Raw genomic sequence first — 27,546 nt, 5'->3', positions numbered from 1 at the left:
GCCAAATACATGTAAAATGATTGTGCCCCCCAGGACTGAAGCGACCCGCCCCTATAAACTATTGGTAGTTTACAGTGCCAGGGGAATGCATTATGGCGACCGTCCATAACAGAGCGGTTCAAAAGTCGGGCAAGTGAAGTGAGGAGAGGTTATGATGCAAACTTTAAGCTCTAACAAACGCAGCAGAGTCATCTAACAACTCTCAAGCAGCCAAGAAATATGGTGTGTCAGAGTGTAGTGTTAGAAGATGGCGAGCACAAAAAGACAGTCTTAAAAATTGTGTGACATGTTAGCTACAGTTGTTGGATGTAGTGGTAAACAAGCCATTCAAAGATAAACTGAGCAAGAGATAAACAAGAGTGGCTGCTGTCTGGCAATCACACTCACACCATCTGGAAAAATTCAGAAGCTTGCGGTGAGCCTGCTCTGTGATGGGATCCTCCAGGCATGGGCTGCAGCGCTCCCGGAGAGCATCATCAACAGCTTCAAAACATGCTGTATCTCACGTTCTTTGGATGGGTTCGAGGATGACCTTCTGTGGGAGGAGCTGGTGGAGCCAGAGCAGAAGATTGATGATAGTGAGAGTGAACCCTGTGAGGAGTAGACTAATGACACATGAATGACATGATGATCTGAGAGGCCAAGTTAGGCCAGTTTAAACTGTTTATTGCGCTAGTGTGTTATGTCATCTAGCCTGTTTTTTTCTCTCTCAGGCAGATTTCAAAACTACAATAAGAGTTCACTTCTACTGTTAGTGATATTTTGGTAGGCTACATGGTTTTAACTTAAAATATTCCATTCAGATGGACTACAGGTTATTTTTATGATATGCCATAAAGTGTTTATTTTTAAATGTGATTGTTGGTACGTTTTACCAGTATTTACCATACTTTCAAAGCAAAAATTAAAATATGAAAAATATGCTATATGTAAATTACTTTAAAATAAAAGCATTTTCTTTATGAAAGACAAGATTAGGTCTTCAGGTCGTCTTATATTTGGAACAATGCGGTATATATATATTTAACATTTATGTAATTGTTAAATATATTAATTTTAACATTTAAATATGTTTACTGAGTATATTTCATTAGATTTAAATATTAAATATGGTACAAATACTCACCCATTGCTTCACCGCACATATTTAGCAGATCATACGGCTGATTAGTTTTGCAAAGATCATCATTTAACTCTAACATATTTCAGGTGGATCTTCAAAATGACAGTTTTATGGCACAATAGTAAATGTCCGTTTAATGAAAGCTGGATACTGTTAATGTAATAGCGCATCAGTGCGGTTTGTTACTCTAGCTGCACTGAACTGCTTTCCTCACGCAGACTGTCTGCTTATCTCTCTTTCCTTCGCCTGTAATTAATGTGCCCTACTTTTATGTTCACGCAGTGTGTGTGTGTGTGTGTGTGTGTGTGTGTGTGTGTGTGTGTGTGTGTGTGTGTGTGTGTGTGTGTGTGTGTGTGACAGATCAGGATCATTGCATCCCACTCAACAGCTCTTGGGCTCCTTATCACACAGACAACGCTGATCTTCCAACTCTCTCTGATCAAACACTCTATCTCATTTGCCTGTACCACTATAAATGAGCTCTGTTTTATCATCTTACTGAGTTTTTGTTTCAATCCATGCTGCTTTTGATCTGAATATGCAAAGGAAGGAGTTGCTCTTAATAGATTTATGCATATAAATATTTATGTATATATATGCTGCCCTCTAGTGGTCATGACATGTCTTTCAGAGCAATGGATAGAGCTTCAGGATCCAGATTTTATATCAGATATCCCAGCACATTTTATTGTATAAACATAAAAAAATATCCAAACAAAACATTCAACATTGGAATTTTATTATGAACCAGTATTGTAGTCAGTCTGTATCATATTTTCCTTTACTTTCTGTAGTTTTGTTCGTATTTTGAGTATTGGGAAGGCCATTTGACCTGTCTATGTTGGCATCAGTCTAATTTAACTAGTTTTTACCAAGTGACAGAGGAATTTGCACTTAATAGTACATTTTTATTAGACACGTAACCTTTGACGCCAGCAATAATAGACATGGAAACAAGTTCTTAAGCCTGATTATTTTGTTTTCATAATTACATATGATTATATGGTTAGTTGCATTTTATTTGTATTTAGCATTGCTTTTCCCCTTAAAAAAGACCTGCAGGTCATGTTTGGGTCATAAACCAGCAGTTAAGAACCATTTCTTTAGTGGATTTTTCCAGATTTCATGATCACTGATGACGCTGCTGTAAATACTATAAGTGTTAATTTGTGATATTTCTTTTGAAGCGGGTGAAAATAAGAGTGTGGTTTTGGCAAGCACTGCTATCCAACTACTCGATGACAGAAAGTCTCCTATAGTGGCAGGTACATGCATGTTTTCATATTTCAAAGCAATATGATTATATTATTATATATTGTTTTTTAAATGTATTGTTGGCTAAAATGCAACTGACTTATATTATATTAAATGTGTTTTTTATGACACCCGAAGCTGTGGGGATTCAAATGAAGCTGGAATTCTTTCAGAGGAAATTTTGGACGGCCAGTCGGCAGGTAAGCACAGAAATATATGTTCATGAAAATATAAAAATATATATTTATCAGACCAGACCTTCTACTGATGTGTTGAATGTGTATTATTACATGCTGCATAACAGCTCTGTTTATGAGAAATAATGTACAAGAGACCATGCTAGATAAACCAATGTAACTCTAAAGCAAGTATCTGTGTATAAATTGCATTAATGTATACATTTGCTTCATGTCTTTGCCATTGCATCTGTTCACGCAGTGTAATGCTCTGGATGGCAAATGTACCATCAGCTGTGATAATGAGGTAAATGTGACTCTTTCTCTCCCTTTGGCCATATTTTCAATGATGACACTCATAAAATGGCCTGTATTCTCTACATACTCATTATACAATAGGCATTTCTGGAACATGACAGACTTACTAGATCAGTCTGCACTTATGATATATGACGTGACAATGCCTTATAGCATTTCTCATTTTAAATTCTATGTCTTTTATTAATGGCTTTGGTATAAAAAGCTATCAAATGCATATTATTTAACTGTCTCGTTGCATTTGGCCTGAAAATACATTTTAAAATGTAACTGAAAATACGCTATGAAAAGTTCAGCGGAGGTTTATCAGAATATTCTACCTTTCTCGCTCATTTTAGGACATTAAATGCTATCTCATAGACAACAATGGCTTCATCCTGGTCTCTGAAGACAGTTCTCAGGTATTGCATATGGACAATTGTATCACAAGAGCTGTACATAAAACCATTCAGCATCAATATTGTTATGAAATGGAGACTAACTGTCCATAATATGTTTCCCACAGACAAACTTCTTTTTTGGAGCAGTGGAGGGAGCTGTCATGAACAAACTGCTTCTGATGGGCTCGTTTAAAAAGTGAGAGATAAAAGCACACACACACACACACACACACACACACACACACACACACACACACACAAATAGATGAAAGTGTACACTATTCATATTTTAACCTTGGGTTAGTAATTAATTTGTTAAGTTAATTAACCTGCATAGGCAGGTTTAATTTTTTTTTTCACTGTACATCTATAAACCCAGTGTAAACACTCTTATTTGCATATTTATGAGGTTAGACTGGTTGGACAAGTACAACTTGCAATGAGTATGCAACCTGTTTTAATAACTATAAAAAAAATTCGTATTTATGATCTGTTCATCAATCCAGAACACCGTAAAAAGTATTTTGGAATTTTTTAAAAAAGTTACATCTTTAAAACAAGATAAATTGAGTCTAAATGTGTCCAGTTGTTTTTAGAGAATATGTCCTGATTTTTTGTCTTACCCTATTGGCAAATATTTTTGTCTTGTTTTAAGCATAAACCTCTAAATTGAGTTATATTTAGATCAAAAAGCAAGCTTAAAGAATTCTCTGATATTTTACTTCATGAATAATTAATGAGGCCTGCATTGTTTAGTTTAAGATTGTTTGTCTGTCCTCATTCTTTAAAATGTATACTTTTAGCACTGAAATGTGTCGCCATTCTCAGGGTTGAAAGTGCCATTAAAACAAAGTCTTGATTTTGTTTTTGAGCTCTACTAGAATAGTTTTTCATGCTTGAATCATGCAAAAATTATAAAAATGTTTTCATATTTGGCCTTGTTGCAGCACCTCTCTTCACAGTCTGCCTGTAATGCTCTGTTTAGCTCCTGTCTCTATGAAGCCCCTCCTTCTGAAAAGCACAGTGTGCTCTGATTGGTCAGCTGGACTTAGTGTCCTGCGATTGGTCAAACACTTCGAGCATGTTTCAGAAATGTCACACCCCTTACCATAACTCAACTTAACCAGTCCTCGCTCCCATTATTTTTGCATACATGAATGCCTGTGGCGGGAATTTTTTAAATTAGGAATATTGTGTACGTTCCTGCAAGAAAACTTTCAGGGTGTTTCAGGGAGTTAAGAAACAGTGCCTTTTTTCATGCTCAAACAGCATTACACACTGAAGAAAGTTGAAACTATAAAAAAGCATAATTGGTCCTTTTTAAGAATTCCTTAACCCTGGGTGGCTTTAACCTGGGATTAAATAAGAAATAAACCAGGGTTGAGTTTAGCAGTAAATCTGCTTCTTCTTTTTCTTCCTGCTAGGATTAATTTGTATGACTATCAGGCTCTCTGTAAAGAGTACGCAGGCAGCAGTGACAGCGCACGCACTTTACTGGATGTGAGTACACTATCATCTGTTCTGTAGTGTTTGACTTCAGTGCCTCTGGATTCTATTTCCTGTCTCCATTGACATGCTGCGCTCTTCCTTTCAGCCCTTCACCACTGTGAAATGGCTCTTGACAGAACTTGTCATGTGAGATAAAAGCCTTTTGCTTTATAATTATTATTGTCAGCTTGGGTTCTTCAGTCTGTTTCTGAACGAGAATGTGTCTTTATCACAGATTTCTGCTGGAGTTTAATCTGTATAGCTGGTGGAACTGGGACTCGACAGTCAAAGGTATCAGTCCACATATGACACGTTAATGGGTTTACATGCTCCTGTGAGCATGCCCTTGTTATTTTCTGTTTCATCCTCATGATATATAATAGATATTAATTTTTAATCTAATAAAGGACTAAAAAGACTATAAATCTCATTTAGGTCGATGACATATCACACCTAGCAGAAAATGTAGTTTATATAAACTGTCATGTTGGCTATCGTGACCATAATGCAAACCAAAAACAGTATAATATACAGTATATTAATAATGATATATTGTTTCAGTTGTAAATTATAGAAAGTATTTCATGATAGCTAAATCTAACTCATTTTCATTTTATACATTTTGTAAATAGTTACTGTATTTTAGTAATAAGATTTTTTCTCCAGAAATATTCATGCGTTTGTTTGTTTGTTTGGAAAAAAATCATGAATCATCAATTTCAATCATGACAACTCTCAAAAGAGTTTTAGCATGTTATTGAATATGGTTATGTTAATGTATAGGTTCTTGGCGGACTAGATCTGCTACACTGCTGCCGCAGAGCAAGTATATGGACTTGCTACTGCTAATACATACACAGACACACTGCTGTGAATGAGTAAGATAAATAAGACACATAAATCCTGTTGCAGATGTAGACAGGTGGAGCTGGGGGAGGTACGGTAGGAGGTAACTCTGATTATACAAGACTAACTTACAGCAAACAATGAACCAGACTATTTAAATGTTGAGCAAGCAATCTCATTGGCTGCAGGATCAGCAGAGGCCAATCAGCTTGTGCCATGTGGAAATGATGTGTTTGCTTGCAGATTGCATGTAAAGGATCTCTAGAGTTTCATGACTGAACTATATATATATATATATATATATATATATATATATACACACATACATACACAAATGAGTGTGTTTTAAGAGCATGATAATATAAACTGAGATGTGCATTAAAGCAGATGGTTGAGTTGAACTGAGTGTGATGAGTATTTTTTCATCTGTGCAGCCCAGAGAGCTCAGAGGACAATGATGGTGCCATGTGACACAGAATACCCAGCCTTTGTCTCTGAGCGCACCATCAAAGAGACCACAGGGAACATTGACTGTAATGGCTGTGTTCGGTGAGAACATGTCTATGAGTGTGCATGCTTATGTCGTATGTCTCTGCGTATGTCTATGAGTCTGCATGCTTATTTATAATGCACAGCATAAATGAGTGGAAAGTTGCACTTTTTAAAACACAAATGACTTTGAAATGATACTGATGTGAGTTGAAGTTGCAACACTAATGCATTTGAATGTTCTTAATGATGACACATTGTGTTGTCTTTAATGTGATATGGATTTTAAAAGGCTACTATGCTAGCATTTGTTTTGTGAAAATGCACTTTTATATTTAACTAGCACCACTCACTAAGTAAGGTTATCAGCCAAGCAACAGCTGAAGTGCCATAAAACCACACCTGCTAGCACTTTATAATAACTTTATATGATAATATATGCATTTATATGATATATATATATGTATATATAAAATAATGTTTTACATTATAAGGTCTTAAAAATCTTAAAATTATAAAAGTATCATGAAAGCATTTGAAACTATAGGATTAGTTAGTTATATATTAATTTAAAACAAAGCCAAAATGTTATCAAAATTCTTAATATTCTTCTAATCTAACCTATCATGGCACATATATTTAATATAAAGTATAACATAGAAAGTAAAAATATTTAATATACAACCGAGAGGCCTCAGATATGACAAAGACATAACTCTCACAGTCACCTTCATGCTTCTAATTAAAAAGCATCTGATTAGAACTGTGAGAGTGGAATTGTGAAATTTCTGCCACATATAACTGACACCTTTCTGCAGAAAAGTGTTTTAGTCTGTATGTAGTTATTTTGTCCTCAGTGGGCGCAGCACACCTACATCTGAGAGTTTAAACATAGCATGATCTGCACTTCACCTTCTCACATCTTTATTTTCAACTTCTAGTGCTGTGTTGCTAAATGTCATGCAGACAATAATGATTGTTATCGGAGATAAGCTGAAATTATGGAATTATCACATGCTTATTTATAAAGAATATCTCAAAAGATGCATTTTATAGATAATAAGATATTAGTTAGATTAAAAATATACAGATTCAATAAATATTGTATATTTAGAGTTATACTGAGATATTTAATTGAATCATTTTGTTAAAGTCGGCATGAAACAGAAGTTGCAATAGTCTTTTCCTCCCTATTTTGATGTAGGCTATATCCATGGGAAAATGCTTCTCGAACAGCAAAAAAATTTAGGATGGGACTTGATTTCATGTTGATTTTAACAATATAGTCATGTTTTAGTTTTTTTTTTTAAGTGTACTTTTTAATTTTGATGTGTAGAAATGTATTGTACATTTATATGTGGTTTCCAAACTTTAAAAAAATAGGACAGTCTTGATTTGTCATCAGATAAATAAGAAATACTTTTAGAGTTACTGTGTACTCACTTCTTATTTTCTGTTTTCCCACTCAGGACGTTTGTGATTCAGCAGATTCCCAGCAGTAACCTGTTCATGGTGGTTGTTGAGAATAAATGTGACTGTGGTTCCGCTCCTCCAGTTACCATGCAGCCCATTGAGATCATTTATATCCTTTCATAAACTAAAAACATCTGCTTGTTTAGAATGTGGAGGTTTAACATGAGTATTTGTATAAATATCAGCCTTGACCTCTGAGCACATAATGAGTCTCTGAAGTGCGACAGACTGAAGTTTCAAAAGGATCGCAGACGGCCAAAGTCATGTCATCCATTTCATCCAGAGGTACAGAGAGAGTGTTTTTTGTTTGTGTGTATTATATATAATAACCATATCATACGGACTTCATCATCACCATCATTTTATTTTTAATATATAATATATAAAAGTAGACCTAGTAGGGCTGCCCCTTAATAGTAGACCAAACGTTAGAATTTAACTGATGGGATGGTCGCAGAAAAACAAATCTCCACAGTAAGTGGTGAAGTCACACAGTCTGTGATAGACAGATCATTAACATGGCTGGTCCATGTGCTAATTATCTCAGGCAGAAAATCTAAAGTGTGGAATCATTTCTTGAGGGTAGTGTATGACCCCAGAAATGTGCTGGCAAACTTTGGCCTACCATTCATCGTCCTCAAACATGACATATCATTTGAAAGATATAAGTAGTAGCCTAACATTAGTAGTAGCCTAAGTAGTAGCCTAACGTTGACCGTTAACCTAGATAAATGTGTGCTATTATTAGGCGCATATCCAAGCCTGTGTCCGAATATGCCTACTTCCATACTATGTAGTAGGTGAAAAATTGTATGTGAGCCAAGTAGTGTGTCTAAATTTATAGTATTCATAAAACAGTAGGCGATACATGGATGACCAACTACTTCTTGCGAGGTTCTGAAGTGCGCCTCCAAAGTACACTTTACCATCCCATGAGGCCACGGGAGAGCATTTGTGAATGGCAGTCAAGTGACGCAACTGACGCTGAAGATCACATGACACTGATAACATGGCAGATGTATGATTCCTCTTTTTGCGCATTGTGAAGTCACCTTTATATTTGCAGTCAACACTGACTCAGAAAACACTAGTTATTATTATAAAAGTGCAACTAGTCGACTGATGGCTTAAATTATTGACTACAATTCGACTAGGAACATCTTTTGGTCGGGACCCAGACATGAAAACTTACCTGATTTAGTTATTTCAATTATATTGATTGCAGAACCCGTGAGTAAATTAATGTTGTATAAATAGTAAAGTTTCTAATGTGTTTATGTTGTTAGAACCCCATTCAATATGCATGTAAAATACTCATCCATATCACGGCTGAAAGAAAGTACACTCAAATATTGTTAGTGGGCCATTCACTCTTCAATTTTACACCTCTTGCTACAATTTACACAATAGTATTTCGACACCCCGGGTTGCCAGTTGACAGACAACACAGCATATCACAGCCATGGAAGCCATGTAAATCGCTATCCATTAAAAAAAAGCTATGACCAGAGGCATATTTAACCAGGAATAAATATTGGAGATGCATCTGAGAGATGGAGACATCTTAAAACCCAGAAAGACTTTTTCCACTTTCTGTTGTCAATTGCGTAATCTAGCAACCCAAGTCTGAGGAGGAGGGCCGGGGGAAACAACTCTCCCTAGTATTTTGAGTTTGAACCGCAATTACATAGTGCACAAGACTGAAATGAGTTTTTCTCTATGCACTTGCTAACCCTAACTATTTATTTTCTCAACAGGAGAACGCCATGGAATGTGGATCAGCAAATTCTTTGAGTTTTCCAATGGTGGCTATTTTATTCCCAGTTTTGTCATTCCTGGTCAGCAGGTGACCTCTGACCCCTGCCTTAACCCATTAGGCTTACTATACACTCCAATCAGAGAGCCTTGCTTCCGCCAAACATGAAGTCTCAGTCCACAGAGACAAAATCATCTTTGTGATGTCTGGATTACTGAAGATAGATGATATTTATTACCGTCAAAGACAGTGTTAGAATGTGCTGAGTGTTTTATTCTTACATGTGGATCAGTGAACATACCTGGATATGAGTGGCCGTCAGCTAACCGCAGTCATGTAGCTGTTCTTCAAGGTTCTTTCACACACCTCAACTTTAGGCTTAATCTGTATCGTTAAGCACAGACAAAACTGAGCAGAAATGTTATTTATAGAGTTATTATGTGCCTGCTTCTCAGATTGATTCGGCATTTCATTTGAAGTCTTAAGATGCATGATGTAAAAAAATAGGAATATTTCACAGTGCTGTTTGTAAGAATAGCATACACTGTCATCAAAAGATGAGATGTGGATTCTTCACAAACTTTATAAGTTTTGCCTGCCAAAAAAAAGTACTTGGAAAATAACTTTTAATTGCCTAATCCCTTTACATCAAAGGAAAGCCATGTTATGTAAATAAAAACATATTTTCCATCAGTTTTCTATCATTTATTTAAATTCTCTGAATGCACTATTTGTAATCTTTGGGTTATAATATTAAGGCAGAGATCTCTCATTTCTCTTAGAGGACCAGCAACTTGAATTTTAGCTCTAGTCATGAAAGCAATAAAATCTGACAACATTGATATCATAGCTTTTTCAGAAAACTTAAATTTATGGTAAAAGGCGGCAGCATGGTTGCCAGAAATTCACTGTAAATAATATTGGGAGAGTGTTTGTGGTGTTTACAGCATGGCATATTGGTGCCTGTATTTTGTAAAATGTATAACTGTATATTCGATTAATGATATAATGGTATACCAATTGACTTGAATTTCAAAATCTGATTTTATTTTGTAATGATAAATGTGATAATCAGGTGGTAAATCAGAAAGTCACATGATGAATCAGAGTGGCCTGTACATACAATTCAGCCAAAATTCATGTTTAAACTGTGCACAGGGTCATACACACAAATACACTAATACAATGCAATAAACTACCTAAACTTAAAATGTAACACAAAACATCTGTAACACACAACATAATGTACATTATTCAAACCAAACATAACAAGAAAAAAATCTGTATAAAATATAATCATAAGTGATGTCACACAGGGACTTCAGGGAATGTCCTGTTACTGTTCTACTAAAATCTACCAAAATCCATAAATATGACAAAATTTTACAGTTAAAATGGTCCAGATGACATGAGAAATAACATTTTCCTTGATGAGTTGACATAAACGGTCTTTGTGTCATGAAAATGGCAAGTTTCATAGCTTAAAACAAAGCTGCAGTTAATACTCTTTTCTATAGAATGACTTTAGCTAAACATAACGGTGACAGTTTACTGACAAGCCTTAAAGGAGCCGCCCATTAAAAATGGATCATTTCAGACAGAGGGATGGTTAAAAATAAATTGTATTAATATTATAATATATTTAATATTTTAAGTTCAATGTTATAAGTGGTTCCACACCAAACACTGAATAATGAAAATAAACACTTATTTTTCTGCAAGTAAAGATACTTAAGTACATAATGAAACAACTGAGACTCATCAGTCATTCACCGAACTGTAGACATGATCATTGGCGTTTGAATGATCTGGTTTGTCAGGGATTGTGCAGTACAGGTGGTAAACATTCTTAAGGAATAAAACAGAAAGATAGAAAAGACAATAAATATCTTGGCATTCAGTTCATGATGGACATCTCTGTTGTTTGTGTGGGTTTGGTGTGTGACAGTGTGTTTACACATACCTCATTTTCCTCTGTATTGCCCTCTTTCTGTTGTTTATTGACCAAAACACCTGTAATGCAATGCAGAAGCGTCATATGACTTTAAAGAACATGCTGACCTTCATGAACAAGCTCTTTGTCATAAAGCTTTAATGTATTTTAAGCTTTGACACTTTGCACAGCAGAATCATCTCTTCTCAGACTCATTGTGCAACAGTGTTTTGATGAATTTAATATTTGTCCCACTTCCTCTGTATGAGCTCATCGTGACTGAGAGGGCAGAGTTTCAAAATGATTATATGTGAGCATCAAAAATGCTGTTTTTGGACTAGTGAGGAAGTTTTGAGTTGTGTAACCAGTGTTTTTTTCATAGTAGGTTCAGTACTAGTAGGTTTGATGGCTTCTCCTAAAGCTTCATACATGGTGTGTGACGATATATCGCGATTTGACATCAGTGACACCAAACACAATCAATGGATGTCTTGATACCAAACATGATGCACCATGATGGAATGAATCCATTTACAAAATAGTTGTGAGAGCTACACAGTGCTGCAGGGGTGATGTAATGTTGTCGGCCAAAACTTGGAAATAAGTTACCACCTGAAATCAATGTTTTTTTTGACTCACGGTGTGTCCCCTAGAGGGCGCTATGGAGAATGCCTTCAGCATGACTGGTGTCTGAAGCATGCGTCTAAACACGACAATGAACTTGGCATTGGCAGGCGGCAGCCTATGACGTCACCACTGGTGCGACCGTGAGTATAAAGGGCACCTGTGTATTGCGTCATCCTCTTACTTGTCTTCAGGAGACTGTCTGTCTGTTTATGTGTTAGGAGCGAATCACTTTGCATCTGGAAAAAGTAAAACGTGAGTTTGGCCCTTGAGGGAGCCGAGTGTGCGGGTTGCAAAGTTTTCTTGATGAAAGGCTCTGCTCACAGCCTCGCACCGTCCCTATTCTCAAGGGATATCTGATGCTTGAACTACGCATGCTTGACTCTTAGGGGGTTAAATGCGTGTTTTTGAGATGCGGTCGCAGTTATTGGCTCCACCCAGGCTTGACTCTCTTGAGGAATGAGAGTTGAGCGCCTGCACTCCTTGGTTCGGGTCCTGTACGGAGGAGTCAAACAGGAACATTTCCTTTTTCGGCTTCTCTTGTTGGCTTAAATATTGCTACTGATTCAATGTGTTGTTTCTAGTTCTGAGGAATTAGGGGCAGAAAGAGTGTAGTAGGCTCTGATCCTGCCATTTAGATTGTTATGATACTGAAGAGCACCTTTCTAAAACGGTTCCGCACTACGGAGTTTGTTATCGTTTAGTGGTCGCAAGATGCTAACGATGAATGCTTCCCGTACGGGCTGAAACAAAACCTCCTGAATGGCAGGACCTCTTCCCCACTTCCCCCTCTGAGGAGGGCTGGTTGGTCGGCAGGCAGTGGTGCCAAGTTGTCAGGCTGTCTGTGAGCCTCCTTGGCTGCTGCTTTTAAAAAGGAGCGTTATTAGGTCTCCTCTCGTTATAGAGAGTCATTCTTCTGAGGCCTCCGCTCCCTAGAGCTCCGTCTGAATATCGAATCAGAGTTGTTAGGCTTTGGTAGGCCGTTCTGAGCTCAGACGGGATAAGTTGCTAGGTTCTCTGTGAGCCTCCTCGGCTACTGCACTTAGCCAGAGCATTGCTAGGCCACCTTTTGCTATGGAGAGTAGTTCTGTTAGAGGCCTCCGCTCCCCAGAGCTCTGCCTAATATTGTGTCAAGCTGCTGGCCTATGTAGTCTCTTTGACAGGCTTAGGACGCAGAGCTGAGGCCTCCAACCCATGAGCTCAGCCAGGGACAAAGTTGCTAGGCTCTCTGTGAGCGTCCCTGGCTACTGAGCTTGAACCGGTGCAGTGTTAGGCCTCCTCACACTATTGAGAGTCGCTTTCTAGAGGCCTCTGCTCCTCAGAGCTCCGCCTGGATGGCAATATCAAGTAACTAGGCTCTCTGTGAGCCTCCTTGGTAAGCTGTTCTGGTTGTTGGACGTCGTTAGGTCTACAGTCAGAAGTAGTCAGAGTTAGGTTGTCTCTGAAACATTCAGAATATTTATTTAGTTCCGTAAAGTTCATTGTCGTGTTTAGACACATGCTTCAGACACCAGTCATGCCGGAGGTATTCCCCAAAACGAATAATTTTTGAAACTTTTAAAGATTTTTGGCAGTTTTAATAACGTCGTCTGTATGCGAAAAACGTAATGGAAAAACTTTTCTGTTTTTAGTACATAATTGTTGTGTAAACGTACCCACAAACTGCGTTTTAGAAGCTTGACAGCCCTTTTAAAAGTGCTAATTTTATTGTATAGACAGTGTAAACATTCTGCAAAAAATTGTTTTGAACAGCAAGAAAGTGAGTAAATGATTTTAATTTTGCCATGACATGTTCCTATAAGAGAAGACGTGTCTATTAATGTTGATAAAGACTTAGTAGAAATGGCAGTTTCCGAGAAGCTGTGGTCACTATATGGTGTTTTTAACTTAGCAGGTTTATTTTTCTTTCTTGGTGACATCTGTTACTAAGCATCACGCTATCTGAGATTGTTTACTGAGAATGATGTTCTCTCACCTACAGAGATGGGCTGAGATGTGTCTGGCACAGAAGTGATCAGAGAATATGTCCCTGCAGTTCCAGAACAACTCTAAAAAACAATGAATAATTAAGGTCATGTCCCTTTCAGCCATTCTTACTCATCATGGTATTATAAATATGTATTACCTTGTGATTTTAATGATTGTAAATGCAGTTAATGCAGATACTCACCAAATCAGTTCCTTGATTGGGTACATCTGATCTTATTGATCTCATTTTATTGCTAAGAATCAAATATGGATCTTTATGGCATCTTTTCATTCATATATCAGATAAAGTAATAAACTTTTACATTCATAGTTTCTAGTAGATTACAAAAAATATACAACAAGACATTGTATCACAGACTACTGAAAAAGATTCCATGCAATGCAGAAGTAGTCTGCATTAAATAATCATATCACTTTAAATAACAAATGTTTTAACCTTCATAAACAAGCTCTGTCATAATTCAAACTACTGAACTGAATGCATGAAAAAACTCACTGTTGTCTTCTTTTTTTACCTACAAAACAATGGGCATCATATTTTCAGTTTTAGCTTGCATGATAAATTCTATATTGAACAACATAAAACCCAGTACATACAGAACAAACAATCATTACAAATATATGTAATGATAACTTTACTTACATGCAAACCAGCATGGGTAGATGAGTCCAGAAAAAATGACACCAACACCAGTAGAAACCAGCACTATAATCCATAAGCCTGTGACTAAACAAAAGCAACACTTTAATAAATATGTATGTGCATTATGGTAAAGTTTAATTTGGTTGTTTTGTATATGTCAGTCTTCCTGACAATGTAAGTGATAGACAAAAGATTGAGAAAATGTATAGATTTGTTTTTTTCAAAACAGACTGACAATGTGACAACTCACATGTTTTTGTGTCCATTTGTGAAGCTTTTTGAGTGGACGTTGCTGTTGAAACTGCAGCGAGAACATTATAGGGTGTATTTAAATTTATTTTTTTTATAAACAAAGACTGGCATAAATCTTTAAATGATGTAATAGCTGTAACTATGATAATCAAACAATTGGAATCTGGAAGACCAATCCAAAATGAACTAAGAGTTTTTAATGAAATTATGATGCTACAGAAGAGAGTGTTCAGCTCATAAGCAATACAGTCTCATCATGAGTCATGTGACTTCCCATTTTTGGGAATTTAAAGGTCCTTGCACACTGAGTCCGAAACTTTCGTATTAGTTTTTTTTTCGTTTTTGTCATTCGGTGGCTGTGAATTGTTAAAACATCTCTCAAAATATTTGTTACGGATGCGAAAAACGCAGAAAATATAACCTCATCTGAATTTTTTTATTGTGTGTAAACGTGATTGACACAACATGTGGTTGTGTTTATTTTTTAACATGCGAAAATTTAATGTGCAAGGACCTAGAGAGTTGAACCTTGGTTGAGTAAATGGATCCCACATAAATATTTTTTTAATATGATGTATCAATCCAACATATAGTGATTTTACATGTGAGGAAGAGTGGATGAACTTACACATGGTTTTCTTTTTTGTGCCGTTTGGCAGGTCTACAAATATAAAAATCACTTTTGAGAAGGGAATCATTTTTGCTTTTAATTCAGAATAACCAGAAAAAGTGTTATCAGTACCTTATCAGCTGCAAATATACCAATTATCACATCATTCAAGGTGTAATAAGAATAATTTATTTTGATTTTACAAACTCAATTACTTACAGGTTTTCATGGTTGTTGTCACACGTGCAGTGGTTGCTGATGTTGAAACTGTAAAGACAGTTTACCAGTATTAAAGCAAACGTCAAGACAGTATTTGTTGTTTATGGTACATTTTTTAAATCTGACTTTTAAATCCAACATATTAATTCTCCACAGTAATTTTTACCATTTAGGAAGAGTGGATGAACTTACACATGGATTCCTCTGATGCGCTGGATGGCAGGTTTGACTTGGAATGGAGGTCTAATAATATAAAAAATAATTATTGGTTAGGATTAATTATAAATTATAATTATTAATTATAGGTGAATCAGTTTTAATCCAGAATAACAAGAAAAGGTGTTAGTAACTTACCAGTTGTACTATACGTTTCAGAAGTGGACGTTAAAGGTAAAGCTGTTCAAAAAACACATTGTAAAATTTGCAGTGATGTATAAAAAATGCTCAACCGCAACAGATAATGAGCAATTGCATCATTCAAGGTGAAATAAGAATTATGTCTTTTTGATTTTACCAACTCAATTACTCACAGGGTTTCATGGCTGTTGTAACATGTGCAGCTGGTGTTGAAACTGTAAAGACAGTTTAACAGTATTAAAGCAAATGTCAAGACAGTATTTGTTGTTTATGGTACAGAGCCTTCATATACAAAAGTAACTTTTTTCTTAGAAAAAAGTTACAAGTTTATATCCAATGAGGACATTACTCAACCAAATGAGATGAGTTGATTAATTATATATAAACTGACAATATTATCGCTTTCAATAATCCTGCTGTACAGAGAAACATTACAAGAGTGAATAACCCATATCATAGATTCATAAAGCTGAATAATGAGTTTAAGTAAAGAAGGAATAATTGACGATGGGCTGTTGAATTAGAAAATAACTTGGTGGCAATATGGCCAGTGTGTGGTCAGCACTGCTCTGACGATTTTATCAGTAAAATAGTTTAACAATTTAAAAGCAACATGACATTTCTCACTGGTGAGGTGATAACAGCACTGTTCTTGAAGCAGATAAACTTACAGTTTCGCTGACACTGCTGATGAGACTCAGGTAAGTTTCTCTTTCTCTCTCTCTCTCTCTCTCTCTCTCTCTCTCTCTCTCTGTTACTGCATTAGTCTGCTATCAATGGCTCAAGCCTCAATTACTAGATCTAAAATTATGTTTTGGAATTTGCAACAGAGGCGTGGGATAGGGATTAGTCCTACACACAAGAGTGTTTTAAGGACAAAAAACCTGACAAATGTCTTGAAATACATAATTTGAACAATTTTGAGCTGTGGTAACCATATAGTATAAACAGAATAACTGATTCCGGGCCGTTGAGTTACTGAAAAATAATGCACACCTGAGGTGTAACTGAGGTGCATCACAACCATTATGCATTATTTTTCTAATACTTCAACGGCCCGTCATTAATTATTCCTTACTTAATACTTTCATGTCGCTCATCTGGAATCTTTACCTGTGCAGAGTTGAGCCTCGGTTGAGCAAATGGATCCCAGTTACATTTTTTAAATCTGACTTTTAAATCCAACATATTAATTCTCCACAGTAATTTTTACCATTTAGGAAGAGTGGATGAACTTACACATGGATTCCTCTGATGCGCTGGATGGCAGGTTTGACTTGGAATGGAGGTCTAATAATATAAAAAATAATTATTGGTTATGATTAATTATAAATTATAATTATTAATTATAGGTGAATCAGTTTTAATCCAGAATAACAAGAAAAAGTGTTGTCAGTAACTTACCAGTTGTACTATACATTTCAGAAGTGGACATTAAAGGTAAAGCTGTTCAAAAAACACATTGTAAAATTTGCAGTGATGTATAATAAAATGTTCAACCGCAACAGATTATAATAAGCCTGAAAGAACAAATGCATCATTCAAGGTGAAATAAGAATTATGTCTTTTTGATTTTACCAACTCAATTACTCACAGGGTTTCATGGCTGTTGTAACATGTGCAGCTGGTGTTGAAACTGTAAAAACAGTTTAACAGTATTACAGGGAAAAATTGCAATATTTAACTTTAAAGCAAACGTAAAGACAGTCTTTGTTGTTATGGGGTACAGAGTCCATCTTCAGATCTTCAGTATTCTCACAGATCTCTGTCTACTGACATCATCCTTGAGGAAGTGACATTATTTTTGGAGGGGAAACTACAGCACAAACATCAGCATTAGCAATTGACGTATTTTCTGTGATTACTTGTGTATTAGTTGTGTATCAAAAATCTGTTTGATAACATCAACACTTCAAACGTTGTTTTAAACTGACTGTCAATCACTCACTGTGCAAATCATAATTAATCCAGTCATAATGTCATGTGATGAGTTTAACCAGATCAGAGCATATTTCTGAAAGATATTTATATTGAAATATAGGCTACTTCAGCACAAGTGTATTAATATGTGTATTAATAGAAAGAGTTCAAGAAGTGCTGCAGAACAGGAATTACCCAATAAGAACTTGCAAAGAAACTTTTAAAATATTAAATAAATTGCTTGCCGTTTCTCCTCTCTCCATCATATTAGATGTGCAGAAACAAGCTTCTTTCTATAGATGTGTCAGATGTTGTCTTGCTCTCTAACATGATCAGCTGAAGCGACTCTTCCTTCCTGCCTAAATATATCAGTTCACTTGCTGAAGTCACACTGGTTAAGCGTTTGTCTGAGAAGAACCTGCAAGTTATTCAGTGTAAGAAGATTTCACAGATCTCTGTCTACTGACTCACTCTTACAGCATCCCACAACTGCTAGAATCAGCTTCATGTTGCTTCTGACTTCATAGACCAATACCGATCAATACATTTAGTGTATTTGACCTTTCAGTGTTGTAAAGGGTTGTTGTAAATAGTATCCGTCAATACACAATACCATTCAACTTTTCTCATAGGTTTTTATTTGTTGTAAATACTGACTTATCAAACTTTCATGTTCTAATGACCTACATAAATCAAACTGGCTTAAGAATTCTGCAGGTGTCTCTGATTAAAAGTGTTCATATGTTAAAAAATGATTACAGTAAAAAGTCCTCACCTCTGATGGTGTGTGTGTCACTGCGCGGTGATCTGATCTCAGGTTCAGTGTTGATGTAATAATCACAGCTCAGATGTCTGCTGTTCACTGACCGTGTGAAGAGTTCACTATAGCTTGGATAAAACGCACAAAAAGGATGTTCTCCAAACTGACTCTTCTGAATGTGAGAGACACTTCTGTGTAGAAGAACATCCTCAGTGTAGAGACTACAGTTGAAATCAGCTCTGACTGAAGATGGTATTTCACAGGCTATGTTGATCTGGACATCATTGTCACTAACACTGATGATGGGTTTCTGAAGTGAACCTGAAGTGAAATAATCCAGAGTTATTAAAAACATTGTAATAACAGTTTGTAACGCAGAAGAACATCAGTGAAATCTCTCACCTAGAACCGTCACTGTAACAGCAGGAGAATGAGATGATGGTTTATCAATCCTGTGCTCAGTTATTGTGTAGAAGCAGTAAATGTGGACTGATGCAGGAGATTTTACATCTGCCCATCTGAGCACTTCAGCACCAGTGAGATCGAGTTCACATGATGGACTGACTTTTATATTCTTCTGTTCACTGTTTACGTAGAAATGACACTGATGCACTGGTACATCTGCTGGCGTCTCACAGATCATCTTCACTGAGCTGGACTCACTTAGGACATATGGAGATACTTTTACAGCAGGAGCTTCTGAAATAACAAAAATAGATCAATCCCTACATTACATCTTCTTACTGACCACTTTCCAATCAAAGTCCATGTTTTGATTAAACCTTTAAACAAATTGAATCTCATAAATGTCCTTGCAGCAGCACCCAACTACACAATGAATGGAAAATGTAGGGCTGGAGGTGTTTGTTTACTGATTTAAAGTTAATAATTGTATCCCTTAAAATCATCTTAGTTAATAAAAATTATATATTTAAATGTTTTTTACATGTGAAAATAGTTTTCAAGCGTTAAAATAGCTTGAATGTAACTCTAACTGTGTTTTTGAGACTGTCCTCTTTGGTTCACTGCAGTTTTAAGAAGAAAATACTGTTGGCTGGTGAATTTGCACATGCTTTGTCTTAAAATTATATTAAAAACACCCCATAGACATAAACACCATTAAAATCTTATTTTTCACCAAAGGGGCTCTTTAATTTTTTTTGTCACTTTCTCATGCACTTCAAAAATGTCATTCCTCTGATTCTGATAGCTTTTTAACAGGATATATATAGCACCAAAAATAAATTTTATATGAACAAGTGCAGATGTAAATTAATTCTCCTGTACAGTGGATATTCCAAATAGGGTATTTACGTGAATTACTCAAAATTCCAGTTAATGGATTAATCAGGTTATAGCAATCAGCTAAATTAATTTTCATGGCTAAAGTAAAACTTCCTAAAAGCAGAGGTTGTAGGTTCATGTGTTTGCAAATATTTTTACTACAAATGTGGACATTCAGTGTTAAATTAACATTAAATGACAAAGATCACTTACTGTCAGACTGAACCTCCATAAGAAGCTGAAAAGCAATGAAGATGAACAACTCCATTACAGCGAGAGTGAGAAATGAGACAAGACTCACACAATAGTCGAATTAGGAAGTAACACATTAGACCACAACCATTTAATGCTTGTGGAGTCAGTTCTATGAAGATGAACGTACATCATGAGACCACGTGTTCAGCTTTATTCACTGTAACAGAGGGCAGTTCTGGCCACAGGCATTAGAACAGTGGAAGGCAACAGTGTCTTCAAGCGATTCAATCTATCGTGTGAAGGGGCCGTTCACCCAAAAATGAAAATTCGGTCATCATTTACTCACCCTCATGTTGTTCCAAACCTGTATGAATTTCTTTCTTCTGCTGAACACAAAAGAATATATTCTGAAGAATGGCAGTAACCAGAGAGTTGACAGTAGCCATAGACTTTTATAGTATTTTTTTCCATACTATGGAAGTCATTTGGGAACATCAGCTGTTTGGTTACCCATATTCTTCAAAATCGTCCATATTCTCCATAATCGTCCCGGTGTTGCACAAGGCTTTAGTTTTGCGACCACAAGAAGCGCAGGTAATCCCCGTCATTTTCTTGGACATGGAACTGGTGGAACATTTTTTCGATGTCACATATTACAGCTATAGGATACCATCTGAACCTCACAAGCACCTGTGAGATTGTTTATCAAGTCTGGTCCTGATAACAAAAATTTTCATTGAGACTTGAACCTTTAAATTTCGCAGAACAATCAAAAACGACCCGTAATACGGTGTACATTTTAGGACATCGTCAGACCTCAGTCATACAATGACAAGGCGTCATGCCTCAGACTAAAAGGCTTCAGTCACAGGACAAAACGGCATCGTGCCTCAGACTGAAAGGCTTCAGGTCTCAGGAAAAACTACGACAGGTGTCAGGTCTGGTGCAATTAGACATCGGACAAAACGGACTCAGATTAAAAGTTATCAGACAAAAAGACATCAGCCGAAAAGTTATCAGACAAAAAGACATCAGACGAAACGGACTCAGATTAAAAGTTATCAGACAAAAAGACATCAGACGAAAAGTTATCAGACAAAAAGACATCAGACGAAAAGTTATCAGACAAAAAGACATCAGCCGAAAAGTTATCAGACAAAAAGGCATCAGCCGAAACGGACTCGGAATAAAATTTATCAGACAAAAAGACATCAGCCGAAAAGTTATCAGACAAAAAGACATCAGACTAAACGGACTAAGGTGGAGTGTGACATCCCGCCCCATATGACGTCACGGGGTTCATATCAGGCAAACTGGTGTGGAATGGTAGATGATGGCAGATGGAGGTAAGTCGCTCCTGATTTAATTTTAACAATAACTTGTTACTACAGTTTGCCAACGTACAAGCTAACGTTAGCTAATTGCAATATTACAAACTTTTAAACGTGCACACAATACTCATGAAATGCATGTTCTCCTGTGTGTACAACTGAATTAGTTTAGCATTTAATTAAAATCGTTAAAATTAAATATATCAGGAGCGACTTACCTCCATCTGCCTTCATCTACCGTTCCACACCAATTGTTATGAACCGCGTGACTTCATATGGGGCGGGGCAGCGCGACACGTCACACTCCACCTGAGTCCGTTTAGTCTGATGTCTTTTTTTCTGATAACTTTTCGTCTGATAACTTTTATTCTGAGTCCGTTTCGGCTGATGTCTTTTTGTCTGATAACTTTTCGGCTGATGTCTTTTTGTCTGATAACTTTTATTCTGAGTCCGTTTCGGCTGATGCCTTTTTGTCTGATAACTTTTATTCTGAGTCCGTTTCGGCTGATGTCTTTTTGTCTGATAACTTTTAATCTGAGTCCGTTTCGTCTGATAACTTTTTGGCTGATGTCTTTTTGTCTGATAACTTTTATTCTGAGTCCGTTTCGGCTGATGTCTTTTTGTCTGATAACTTTTCGGCTGATGTCTTTTTGTCTGATAACTTTTATTCTGAGTCCGTTTCGGCTGATGTCTTTTTGTCTGATAACTTTTAATCTGAGTACGTTTCGTCTGATGTCTTTTTGTCTGATAACTTTTTGGCTGATGTCTTTTTGTCTGATAACTTTTAATCTGAGTCCGTTTCGGCTGATGTCTTTTTGTCTGATAACTTTTTGGCTGATGTCTTTTTGTCTGATAACTTTTATTCTGAGTCCGTTTCGGCTGATGTCTTTTTGTCTGATAACTTTTCGGCTGATGTCTTTTTGTCTGATAACTTTTATTCTGAGTCCGTTTCGGCTGATGTCTTTTTGTCTGATAACTTTTAATCTGAGTACGTTTCGTCTGATGTCTTTTTGTCTGATAACTTTTTGGCTGATGTCTTTTTGTCTGATAACTTTTAATCTGAGTCTGTTTCGGCTGATGTCTTTTTGTCTGATAACTTTTTGGCTGGTGTCTTTTCGTCTGATAACTTTTATTCTGAGTCCGTTTCGGCTGATGTCTTTTTGTCTGATAACTTTTCGGCTGATGCCTTTTTGTCTGATAACTTTTATTCTGAGTCCGTTTCGGCTGATGTCTTTTTGTCTGATAACTTTTAATCTGAGTACGTTTCGTCTGATGTCTTTTTGTCTGATAACTTTTTGGCTGATGTCTTTTTGTCTGATAACTTTTAATCTGAGTCCGTTTCGGCTGATGTCTTTTTGTCTGATAACTTTTTGTCTGATAACTTTTTGGCTGGTGTCTTTTTGTCTGATAACTTTTAATCTGAGTCCGTTTTGTCCGATGTCTAATTGCACCAGACCTGACACCTGACGTAGTTTTTCCTGAGACCTGAAGCCTTTCAGTCTGAGGCACGATGCCGTTTTGTCCTGTGACTGAAGCCTTTTAGTCTGAGGCATGACGCCTTGTCATTGTATGACTGAGGTCTGACGATGTCCTAAAATGTACACCGTACCCGTAGCTTTTTCGGGTAGATGCTATGATGAGGTATGTACCACTTTCATCCTCAGTTCCTTCATCATTCACTGTTTCCACATCACCTCTCTCAATGACGTCGTTCATGTTAGTAACGTAGTCTGTCATGTATTTCTCGTTTCTACAGAACTTCTTGCTGAAATGATTGAGTCTGACTTTGGCGAGCTCTCTGTTGTCAGGTAAGAATGGCCGTTGTTTGAACGGAAGAGGCATTTCATAATATCCTTGAGCATTTTTCTTTATGCCTTCTTTGAGGTTGTCTAGGAACGTGATATCATTTTGAGAGATTGTCTTGTCATCTGCTGTGAAATACACGGATTGCATCCACAGGTGTCAAAGCTGGTATCTCCTTTGTGGCTATTCTGTGACAAAAACTGACTTCTGTTGATTCATTGATGCCTGGTGTGGAGCAGCCCTCAATACTCCATCCTAAATGTGTTAGAATAGCATAAGGTTCATCATCTTTACCTAGTATGGCTTGCCTGTGAGCTAGCACTCTGGGGCAGTTATAGTCGATTACACAGCTGAGAAGAGGCGACATTTTGTCTCTGATTACCTTCACCGTTTCCTGTGTTGCAGTGTGTGATCACGATTGACAGGAATACACTCTACACTGTACGATTGATATGTACTGAGGAATTGTACCCTCTCACACGATGATCAGATACTCTTTTACTTTTAATGATCATATTGTCTCCCATCATGGTGGTAAGTTTGTGTTTTATTGGTTGAGTATTTACTTGCAGTACATTACTCTTTTCTTCATCAATGAAAGTAGTGTCACTCTGAGTGTCTAAGCTAAGTTCATTGGGTGGATTTTTCACAGACGACACCCATACAGGGACAATCATAGATGCAATGACTCAATGACCTTCACTTGTGATATTACAGTAAGTGACTGTAAGTGACATGGCATCCGTAGCCAGCAGTGGGTGTGATATGTTCCCTTATTTCTATATTAGCTATATTCTGCCTTGGCTTGCTGATCAGTATATTCATTGAATAGCTATACAGTAGCCAACATATTGTATCATTATTTCTGTATCATTTTATTTTTTCTCTTTAGAGGTGCAACAAGTGAAGAAATGAAACGGTTCATCCATGTTTTGAGGAGCATAAAAGAGATGTTGTTTCTTCCTGGCAGGAGGTGTAGATTCTGTTGCTGTTTTCAAAGTTTCACCAGTAGAGGTCGCCACTGAATCAGCAAGAGTTCAACAATGTCCATTTAGTTTGGAAAATATCACTTTAATTATAGCAGGCTATTGGTATCAGTATAAAAGCATAACATCATCGTAAAACATCAGAAACTCTCTACTTTATGAATGTTCCACTTATACTCTGCAGTTCAAATGTTGAGATGGTCCTCACTGCAGAACATGAAATCCAGGGGGAGGAGTTGGATCCAGATCCAACTCCTCCCACCTTACATATACCTAAACCTACCCATCTCCATGTAGCTGTTCTTCAAGTTTCTTTCACACACCTCAACTTTAGGCTTAATCTGTACTGTTAAGCACAGACAAAACTGAGCAGAAATGTTATTTATAGAATTATTATGTGCCTGCTTCTCAGATTGATTCGGCATTTCATTTGAAGTCTTAAGATGCATGATGTAAAAGAATAGGAATATTTCATACACTGTCATCAAAGGATGAGATGTGGATTCTTCACAAACTTTATAAGTTTTGCCTGCCTAAAAAAAGTACTTGGAAAATAACTTTTAATTGCCTAATCCCTTTACATCAAAGGAAAGCCATGTTATGTAAATAAAAACATATTTTCCATCAGTTTTCTATCATTCACTCTCAGAAAAAAAGGTACAAAAGCTGTCACTGTGGCAGTACTTTTTCAAAAGGTACACCAAAAAGTGCATTTAAGTCCCTCAAAGGTACATATAACAAACGTGAACATATTAGTACCTAAATGGTACATATTAGAACCCTTTTGAAGGGTACTGTCCCAGTGACAGCTTTTGTACCTTTTTTTCTGAGAGTGTTTATTTTAATTATCTGAATGCACTATTTGTAATTTATGGGTTATAATAAGGCAGAGATCTCTCATTTCTCTTAGAGGACCAGCAACTTGATTTTTAGCACTAGTCATGAAAGCAATCAAATCTGACAACATTGATATCATAGCTTTTTCAGAAAACTTAAATTTATGGTAAAAGGCGGCAGCATGGTTGCCAGAAATTCACTTTAACTAATACTGTGAGAGTATTTGTTTACAGTATGGCATATTGGTGCCTGTATTTTGTAAAACTGTATATTCAATATTGTATAAAGTTAGTATACCAATTGACTTGAACAACCAAAATCAGATTTTATTTTGTAATGATAAATGTACTGATAACTATGGAAGCTTGTTTCCGCCACTGAATAAAACATTTTAAAAGATAATTGCGACTTTTTATCTCACAATTGCGAGTTTACATCTCGCAATTCTGACTTTATTTCTCAGAATTGCGAGATATAAAGTCAGAATTGCGTGTTTTAAAGTCGCAATTGCGTGTTATAAAGTCAGAATTCTGAGATATAAAGTCAGAATTGCGTGTTATAAAGTCAGAATTCTGACTTTTTTTCTCGCAATTGCGGCTTTATATCACGCAATTCTGACTTTATATCTCAGCATTCTGACTTTATATCTCAGAATTCTGACTTTATATCACGCAATTGGGAGATATAAAGTCAGAATTGCATGATATAAAGTCGCAATTGCGTGTTATAAAGTCAGAATTCTGAGATATAAAGTCAGAATTGCGTGTTATAAAGTCAGAATTCTGACTTTTTTTCTCGCAATTGCGACTTTATATCACGCAATTCTGACTTTATATCTCAGAATTCTGACTTTATATCTCAGAATTCTGACTTTATATCACGCAATTGTGAGATATAAAGTCAGAATTGCATGATATAAAGTCGCAATTGCGTGTTATAAAGTCAGAATTGTGAGAAACTATTCTGAGGTAAAAAAAAAAAAAAGTCCGTCTTTTTTTCCCCCCCTTAGAATTGGACTTTATATCTCACAATTCTGAGAAAATATGTCAGAATTGTATGGAAGCTTGTTTCCGCCACAAAATAAAAAAAATAAAAGATAATTGCGACTTTTTATCTCACAATTGCGAGTTTACATCTCGCAATTCTGACTTTATTTCTCAGAATTGCGAGATATAAAGTCAGAATTGCGTGAAATAAAGTCAGAATTCTGAGATATAAAGTCAGAATTGCGTGATATAAAGTCAGAATTCTGAGATATAAAGTCAGAATTGCGAGATATAAAGTCGCAATTGCGTCTTATAAAGTCAGAATTCTGACTTTTTTTCTCGCAATTGCGACTTTATATCACGCAATTCTGACTTTATATCTCAGAATTCTGACTTTATATCACGCAATTCTGACTTTATAACACATAATTGCGAGTTTATATCTCGCAATTCTGACATATTTTCTCAGAATTGTGAGATATAAAGTCCAATTCTAAGGGGGGGAAAAAAGACGGACTTTTTTTTTTTTTTACCTCAGAATAGTTTATATCTCACAATTCTGACTTTATAACACGCAATTGCGACTTTATATCATGCAATTCTGACTTTATATCTCCCAATTGCGTGATATAAAGTCAGAATTCTGAGATATAAAGTCAGAATTCTGAGATATAAAGTCAGAATTGCGTGATATAAAGTCGCAATTGCGAGAAAAAAAGTCAGAATTCTGACTTTATAACACGCAATTCTGACTTTATATCTCAGAATTCTGACTTTATAACACGCAATTGCGACTTTATATCATGCAATTCTGACTTTATATCTCCCAATTGCGTGATATAAAGTCAGAATTCTGAGATATAAAGTCAGAATGCTGAGATATAAAGTCAGAATTGCGTGATATAAAGTCGCAATTGCGAGAAAAAAAGTCAGAGTTCTGACTTTATAACACGCAATTCTGACTTTATATCTCAGAATTCTGACTTTATAACACGCAATTGCGACTTTAAAACACGCAATTCTGACTTTATATCTCGCAATTCTGAGAAATAAAGTCAGAATTGCGAGATGTAAACTCGCAATTGTGAGATAAAAAGTCGCAATTATCTTTTAAAATGTTTTATTCAGTGGCGGAAACAAGCTTCCATAGAATTGCGAGATATAAACTCGCAATTATGTGTTATAAAGTCAGAATTGCGTGATATAAAGTCAGAATTCTGAGATATAAAGTCAGAATTGCGTGATATAAAGTCGCAGTTGCGAGAAAAAAAGTCAGAATTCTGACTTTATAAGACGCAATTGCGACTTTATATCTCGCAATTCTGACTTTATATCTCAGAATTCTGACTTTATATCACGCAATTCTGACTTTATATCTCAGAATTCTGACTTTATTTCACGCAATTCTGACTTTATATCTCGCAATTCTGAGAAATAAAGTCAGAATTGCGAGATGTAAACTCGCAATTGTGAGATAAAAAGTCGCAATTATCTTTTTTTTTTTTTTTTTTGTG

General features: G+C 36.2%; 1 protein-coding gene across 1 annotated transcript in view; it reads left to right on the top strand.

The window, feature by feature from the left end:
• The window catches only part of cacna2d3 (calcium channel, voltage dependent, alpha2/delta subunit 3), a gene marked incomplete at its 5' end in the record, with an annotated part of 38,687 nt that extends 28,692 nt beyond the window's left edge, over positions 1-9,995 (top strand). Inside the window, 12 exons of the mRNA XM_081357694.1 lie at positions 2,311-2,388; positions 2,516-2,577; positions 2,816-2,860; positions 3,210-3,272; positions 3,377-3,447; positions 4,676-4,751; positions 4,846-4,886; positions 4,975-5,030; positions 6,020-6,134; positions 7,544-7,653; positions 7,747-7,832; positions 9,305-9,995. Of these exons, the coding sequence (XP_081213820.1) occupies positions 2,311-2,388; positions 2,516-2,577; positions 2,816-2,860; positions 3,210-3,272; positions 3,377-3,447; positions 4,676-4,751; positions 4,846-4,886; positions 4,975-5,030; positions 6,020-6,134; positions 7,544-7,653; positions 7,747-7,832; positions 9,305-9,397 (896 nt within the window). The 3' untranslated portion in view covers positions 9,398-9,995. The remainder of the gene's footprint in view (positions 1-2,310; positions 2,389-2,515; positions 2,578-2,815; positions 2,861-3,209; positions 3,273-3,376; positions 3,448-4,675; positions 4,752-4,845; positions 4,887-4,974; positions 5,031-6,019; positions 6,135-7,543; positions 7,654-7,746; positions 7,833-9,304) is intronic.
• Between the last annotated feature and the right edge of the window lie 17,551 nt (positions 9,996-27,546).

Source organism: Scardinius erythrophthalmus (assembly GCF_964197995.2).
Source record: "Scardinius erythrophthalmus genome assembly, chromosome: 25".
NCBI lineage: Eukaryota > Metazoa > Chordata > Actinopteri > Cypriniformes > Leuciscidae > Scardinius > Scardinius erythrophthalmus.
Note: the sequence above shows the minus strand (reverse complement) of the source record. Positions and strands in the feature narration are given on the sequence as shown.